The sequence below is a fragment of the Rhagoletis pomonella genome, unplaced genomic scaffold, assembly GCF_013731165.1.
Source record: "Rhagoletis pomonella isolate Grant_MI unplaced genomic scaffold, Rhpom_1.0 Rhpom_scaffold_05164, whole genome shotgun sequence".
Lineage (NCBI taxonomy): Eukaryota > Metazoa > Arthropoda > Insecta > Diptera > Tephritidae > Rhagoletis > Rhagoletis pomonella.
Genome location: NW_023463708.1, coordinates 1 through 7,878, shown reverse-complemented (window position 1 = coordinate 7,878; position 7,878 = coordinate 1). Strand labels below are relative to the sequence as shown.

Below are 7,878 nucleotides of genomic sequence, written 5' to 3'. Positions count from 1 at the left end.
TCCTGTCCTATAAAAACATAGAGATTTAGAGCTTTGTAAGCCTAGAAAGATCCCTGGCGCGAGCTCGATCCACCCTAATGCAGGAAAACTTTGCCGTTACCTGAGCTCCGCCCAGCTCTCGCTGAGCTAACTTGAGTTCCAACTGTGGGAGTGTAGTACATAGGTTAGTTAAAGGTACTTCTTTTTCATATCTCAATGAAATCTTCGAACCAGCTTATGCAGCATGCGGTTTTTTGCAATATCATTTTGGCATGGTATCCACAAATATTAATGTAACCAAGAAATAATCACAAATACACGAAAGAGAGGTCAGGCATTTATTGTCTAACTTTGAGAACGGCGAAGAAAAGAGTGTATCTCTCGACCGACCCTTACATCAAGTTCCGACACGTTTGCGAAAAAGTTCAACTCTGCTTGTTTCCAACAACTGACTGCCCTTTAGAGAAGTTGAGAGTAGGAGAAAGCAGCTTGACGACAGTCTAAATGTTAATGATCAATGTTATTTTAGTACCCAGGTCCTTAGTCAATTAAGCACCCAGTATCCTTTAGTCTGTCTGCAGCCCTTGCCACAGCATCCCTAAGTTCGCCACTGATCCCTCCAGCTTTTTGACTGGCGTGATCTTGTCCAGCGCATTACACCATACGTGGACCGCAATCGCATATTATAGGCGACAGTCCATATCTCTTACCAATTTTTGCCTGCACCAAAATTGAGTCTCTGATATTTTCTTTACTCTTTCCTGAATTTAGACTTCCACTACAAATTCCTAACTAAAAGCAAGCCCAAGAAGTTAAGTCGATCTGAGGGAAAAATCGCATGTGCGGTATCTTATATTTCCTATTGAACCAGACGAGTTTACAGGAACCACTTAGTCACTTCATTCAAGTAACCCTCGATCAAGAGTACCGCAGCTACTTTACCGAGCTATCGACGGGTACGAGACATAAAGGAACAATGAGTGAGCTGTCCGAAGTACAGCTTCGTTACAAACGCAGTACTCTCTCGCGTTTTTTCACAAGCCATGTGAAGCCACAATTGTGAAACGTGGGGTAACGTGGCGTCACGTGACATAAATTTCCATCGCTATATTTTTGTTAATATTGCTTTTAAATGAATTTTAACACAAATAAAACATGCATTTTATGTCGAATATACTTTATATTTTGATCTCAGCGCCAATTCAGGGTCACTTTTTTGAGAATCTATGATTTATTATGTTTCAACTACTTACGCCAAATTGGAATCAAATCGGACCATAAAGCCAGTTTTTTTTTAATTTCTCGACCCTGGGGCCACCTACCAAGCCCATTTTACGTAAACATTTTTCTGCTTGCATAACCATATAAACGTTTCATTTTTTCACGGTAGACCTTCCGATGCAAACACCCATATGTACTTAACTATACTTCAAAATACACAATTCCCATAACTCATTCTATTCTCCATCTTCATTTCAGATCGATGACATTCTACTTACACTTAGCTTGAGCGAACACCGCAATACTCTAACACGCAATCTGTCTGGCGGCCAAAAGAAACGTCTCTCCATCGCTCTGGAACTTGTCAGCAATCCACCGATTATGTTCTTCGATGAGCCTACTTCTGGGCTGGACAGCTCCACTTGCTTCCAATGCATACACTTGCTCAAGATGTTGGCCGCTGGCGGACGCACCATCATTTGTACCATCCATCAACCGTCGGCACGTCTCTTCGAAATGTTCGATCAACTGTATACGCTATCCGATGGCCAGTGTGTCTATCAGGGTAGCACCAAGCAGTTGGTGCCATTCCTCTCGACGCTCGGCTTGGAATGCCCCAGTTACCACAATCCGGCGAGTTATGTTATCGAGGTGGCCTGTGGCGAACATGGCGATCACACGCGCAAACTGGTCGATGCCATTGACAATGGCAAGAAGGATATTCGCACTGTTGCTGATTACGAGGGACTAAAACTGCGAAATGATTTGGTAAAAGTACACAATTTAAAGACAATGTTGGATAAGAACGCCACGACGAATACGGCGAGTGGAGGTAAATATGAGGAGAATCTAACGCTCAGCAATGGAATTTTAAATGGCAATCTGGTGAATGATATCGTGAAGAATTCGAATGTATCGGCGGCTGCAGCGTCTTCAAGTACTGTTGCAGTGCCAGTCGTGAGCACAAATGAGAAGGGTGATGCGATAGTTGATGTTGAAAAGGCGGATAATTGTACAACGGCACTATTGTCAGAGGAGATTACTTCGCCGGAACGTTATCCCACATCGCAATTCCATCAGTTCTGGGTTGTGTTACGGCGTACGTTGCTCTTCAGCTATCGCGATTGGGTGAGTGTACACGCGTGAGATTGCATACTTTTAGGCGTACAATAATGTTTGACGTATTTGTTTCAGACTCTTATGTACTTGCGTTTATTTGCTCATTTGTTGGTTGGCTTTCTTATCGGCGCACTCTACTATGACATTGGCAATGATGGCGCTAAAGTTTTGAGCAATCTGGGTTTCCTGTTCTTCAATATGTTGTTCTTGATGTACACTTCGATGACCATAACGATTCTGTCATGTAAGTATAGCACTATTGTTTGCAAGCCCCAATTTTTCATTCACTTTGGGTTTTAAATGGTTTTAATGTTAAATATCTTTGGCCTCGGAAAAGGAAATTTTTACTTCGATATTAGGATTACAATATTCGTTAGACTTTTTCGACGTACATAGCTAGAGCAGGAAGAGAGGTTTTAGCTAAGTTTCCTTACGAGGGAAAGTAAAGTGTTGGTTGGTCTCGTGTGCGGCATCTTAACAAGTCTGCTAAAATATTTGAACCTTAATTGTGAGACAGTTACGCCGATCCCTCGCAGTAGCTAAAACCCTTCGCCTGCGCCTCTTTATGTGTCGTTTACAGCTTGTTGGTCCAGCGTTAAGACAAACTCCCTCCAGTGGCTGACTGAGCTTCGAGTTGTAGAAGTTAAACAGTAGCGGGGAAAGTGGCGTCCTATCGAGGGACCCTATTATGTCCGATTCATATAGGCTCCGGTGGTTCATCTCAAAAAAATACCAACTGTCGACCCTCAGACAATTCGAAATGGCAAGCGCGGTCTAACAAGTCAAGTTTGACAAGTCTAAATGTACCAGGACAGTTTTTTCAGAGGGCGGTTACGGCTAAGTCCGCGAGTTATTTATGGCACAAATATTGTGGTGGTGCGATGCCCTTTACGAAAGCAATGTGGGTGGGGAGCGGGGTTCAGGTTGCACATGTAGTACGAGAGTAGCAAGGCGTCAAGTGACTTCACAACCAGAGAAAGGAGATTAGGCGATGTATAGGACTCCGCTTTATTGTCTAGAGTCACTGGTTTAGTAGTGGGACCACTCCCAGATTTCAACATGTCAGGACAGGCTGAGGATCTTACTACCGTACTCTAATCCCGACGAACACAAATGTTTTATCTTCAACATGCATATACCGTCATGAGCAATGACTTCGGAAGATCTTGTCTTTCCGGGGGCCACTTGAACTTCATTGCTAATGAAAATAAGAGGCGCTCTAGGTTCTGTCACTCGACGTTTGCCCTTATACACCAAAAAATTCAAAGTGAACTTCCGGCTAAAATATCGCACACATTTATTTGGGCCCGGCGAAGTGTTAGCTATCACTGAATGTGATTTTCATCCTATCCCCGCGCTACGTGGGCTTTAAGTGTTCTTCCTACTTTTTCCGCTTATGTTGATTTACCAGTTTCCGAATCTCTAAATTGGCAGACCACTTTGCGAAGCTCTACATCTCGATTGGATTGGTGAAAACGGCGATTCGACTGGTGGATTGGGAAAGCAAATTAGCCAGGTCTATTAATTGAAATTAGTATGGGAAGATGATCTGCTGTAGGTGACATAGGTTGCCACGTTATGCTATTTATTAGACTCACTATTGTTAGGTAAGCTGAGCTGCTGGAACAGCCCCTAATCCCGGTGGGAGCGTCGGCGTTCTTGTTGCAGAATGTCAGATCGTCTATCTGATCTGCGAATTAAAGTCCCCTACAATCTTTTGTCAAGCTTGTGTGACAAAATTCATGGTGTTTGTGTTAAATTCACCTTCTATTTAACATCTGGCTTTCTCCTCTGATGGGCGCACCTTTTTATGTCAGGGTGACATAGTAACGGCCAGCAAATGTAAGGGGTTTGAACTTGACACCGCCGAACCGGAAAACTATGCACTGACATTTTAGGGTGGTATCCTTTCGGTCGATGTCTAGTGTATACCGTGTCGGCCCATTGAGACGGCCATCTGTTCGATCTTGCTGAAGAGTGCGTTGCAGTTAAATTGTAAGAATTTAGTGTATCTTGGGAGTCTGGCCACTATACTGCAGGCTGGTGATAGGTCCTGTTGTGCATGTCGCTGTTTGTGTTCCTGCCTTGTAGTAGTGGTTGGCTGCATCGATGGTGTCCACGAGGGCGGCTGTCCACCCTGATCATCCTCGAGTTGTGGACAACGGGTAGGATCATTCGCCTCTTTAAGCCAGGGAAGAAGGCGTGCGCAGGAAGCTCTTGCCGGCCAGTCTCCCTCCTATCCCCTGTGGAAAAGACAAAGGAAGCACTATACTCCTCCTTAGCCTAACGAAGCTTCTGAAACTAGTCGAACACCAACATGGATTCCGCAAAATGCATAGCACGACCACAGCATTAAATGCCATCATAATATAGATAAGCGCGGGTCTGGACCAACGTCGACCCAGTGATAGGACGTTCCTAGTCGCGGTTGACCTGTGGGAGGCATTCGGCACGATCCTTTGCCAAGACATCCTGGACTCGTGGCTTCAGATCGGTGTGGACACCAATCATCGGTCGAATTCCGAAACGCCAAGTCCAAGCCTCGTAGAATTAAGCAGGGGGTTTCCCAGAACGGCGACAATGCTTAATCTCTACATGGCAAAACTCCCTCCGCCGCCAGCTGGAATCAACTGGGTGAGCTACGCCGATGATTACACGATTATGGCAACGGGACCTAATATCGACAGCCTTGCAGGAAAATCACTGCTAATCTAACCGATCTTTCAAACTTCTTCACTGCCAGGAGGCTCGTCAACTCCGCCGCAAAAGTCGGGGGAGTCTATCTGCTGCTCATGTGAGCTCCTTGAATCCGATTGGGCTCATTGCCCGCTTGCTAGTGCCGGTGAGTTGTACGCGTTGGAAGCCGTGATGACAGGAGGAAATTAACTTGATCAAAAATGCGGTGCGGAACAACCCTGCCAGCTAGCCTTGCTGTAGGGATCAACCACGTATAATAGCGTTCGTTAATCTAAACAGGGTTACACAGCCGAAATACCACATCTTGGTTAAGGAAAACACGGCCAATTCCTATACTTAAAACCGACTAAAAGTGTGAATAAAATCACTTTGTGCCCATTCAGATATTTCTTCTTTAAATGTTCGTTATTAGTTTTAATATCAGGAAGTTCTGCGCCTTATTTGAATAGTATAAGATAAACCGATGTTAAAGCCGCTAGTTAGACTTAAGAGGCAAATATCGTTCTAAATAATTATCTACAAACCATATATCACATACTTAAGCTTGTCTAGCCAAAAAGCCAAATGTATTCCACATCCAAGCTTTGGGGGTGCTGAGCTCACTCGCTCTTCTATTTCATTAGTTTTACATTTTTCATCTAATCAATTTCATTATTCCCCCGCAGTCCCTCTTGAGATGCCGGTGTTGCTTAAAGAGAACTTTAATCGTTGGTACTCGCTCAAATCCTACTATCTGGCCATTTCGGTTGCTGATCTTCCCTTTCAAGTAAGTGTTGCGTCTCTGAAAAAATATGCACCCTCCAAAAAGTAAATTCCATCCTTTTTTTTCTCTTATTTACAGGCAATATTTTGCGTCGTCTACGTGAGCATCGTCTATTATTTCACCTCCCAACCATGGGAACTCTTCCGATATGCAATGTTCTTAGCCGCTTGCTTGATGATCGCATTCGTTGCTCAATCGGTGGGTCTGGTTGTTGGTGCAGCCATGAATGTGCAGAATGGTGTGTTCTTGGCGCCCGTCATGTCTGTGCCATTCCTGCTCTTCTCCGGCTTCTTCGTTTCCTTCGATGCGATACCCATTTATCTGCGCTGGATTACCTATCTGTCGTATATCCGCTATGGTTTCGAGGGCACCGCTTTGGCCACTTATGGTTACAGCCGCGAGAAACTAAAGTGCTTCCAGACCTACTGTCACTTCAAGTCGCCACTTACCACGCTGGAGGAATTGGATATGGTCGATGCTAACTTCACACTCGATATTGTTGCACTAGTCGTTATCTTTGTGGTTTTGCGAATTTCCGCATATCTCTTCTTGCGCTGGAAGCTGAGAACGGCACGATAAGTGTGGAAAAGCGGATTGGATTACGCTTTAAATTATTTTTTTTTGTTTTTCTACGATGCCTTTATGATTTCTTGTGCTTAGATCGTATTTAAGTATTGAGAGTTCTTTGGCTAGATGTTTTTTCTATACACACACACACACTATTTTACTAGGTGATAATAACTATATGTATATGTATGTAAACGAAAAGTGATGTATAAATTTTGATAAGCATAAATTTAGGTTAAATTTACTAGCTGTGTGGAATGTGGGTTAAAAGATTATAAATAATTGACAAAAAAAATATATATCTAAATAAACAACAGCAGACACGCATATTGTGGAGGTGCATAAATTCAAACAAAAAAATAAAATATTTATGCTCACCCAAAGCCAATTTTTACAAAATATTGGGCACGTTCAGAAGGCGCAACGGCTCAGAAACTGTTGCGATTGCACCTACTGAACGCGTTGTTGTGTACTTCTGATCAACTTGTTGCGTGTTATATGATCGTTATATTTTTCTGATCATTTGAGACAACATGTTGGTGTGTACCTTTGAGAATTGAATTTGACAGCTAATGTATCAAGCCGTTCAGAAGGCGCATAACGATCACTGATTTTACTAGCAACGGTTGGGCTCAAATGCTGCGCCTTCTGAACCTACCCATTGAAAGCAAAATTATGAACAAATGTTAGGCATAAACAATGTATAACATATATCATTAAAATAAGCATTGAATACTTTGTATATATATACATGTTTAGAAAATTTATAAATTATAAAATTTTTTTTTTATCAAATTGCGAATCAGAGCTAAAATCACAAACAAAATGTAACTGCAAATATAAGTAATGTAAACAAAAAAAAAACAAAAACAAAAAACAACAACTTAAATGGCTGCTTTTGTAAGCTTAACGGAATTGCAATTATATAACTTTTTATTGATGTGCTGAATATGTAAGTTTTTGGAGACATTTTTTATGTAATTTTTTTAAATATTTACTGTTAACGACAAATACATACATACATACATGTATACACCAACAACTTAAAAGATATACGACATATTAATTCCAAAAAAATAAAAAAATTAAACCAATAATTGGTAGTTCTGCATAAAGTTCTATCTTGATGAAGAACTGACAGAAAGTAAATCAAAATCTATTGCCAGTTCAGTTTACGAAGTATTCCACTGCGTACTTTTTTATAAATGGTGTTTTTTATTGACATATTTAATCATAAATGTTAAGTGTATTTATAGGAACTAAAAAGCTTTACAAGCAATTTAAAATACATACATACATCTGTGGAATTTTTGTGTAGTCCGAGTATTGTTTAATAAACGAAAATAAATCTATTTTGTGGAAACAAACATGAAGAGAGTCGTTTTTATTTACAAAAAAAAAAATCGATCAATAATATGGACGCTCAAAATAGTGCAGCAAAAGTTCATTTTCAGCGCAGATGCCTGCAAAAATAAGCATAAGTACTGTTAAGTAAAAGACTCCAACGATGTCCTCTAGAAATCACACGTTTA

The 7,878-nt window shown here is 41.5% G+C and overlaps 1 protein-coding gene across 1 annotated transcript; it reads left to right on the top strand.

Moving 5' to 3' along the window:
* Window positions 1-1,458: 1,458 nt before the first annotated feature.
* LOC118755030 (ATP-binding cassette sub-family G member 1-like) lies at window positions 1,459-7,719 on the top strand (the record flags this gene model as incomplete). Its single annotated transcript, XM_036489886.1, is given in 4 exon segments — window positions 1,459-2,328; window positions 2,395-2,563; window positions 5,682-5,782; window positions 5,858-7,719. Coding segments are annotated over 4 exon segments (1,641 nt in total), but the record flags the coding sequence as incomplete, so codon positions are not given.
* Window positions 7,720-7,878: the final 159 nt, after the last annotated feature.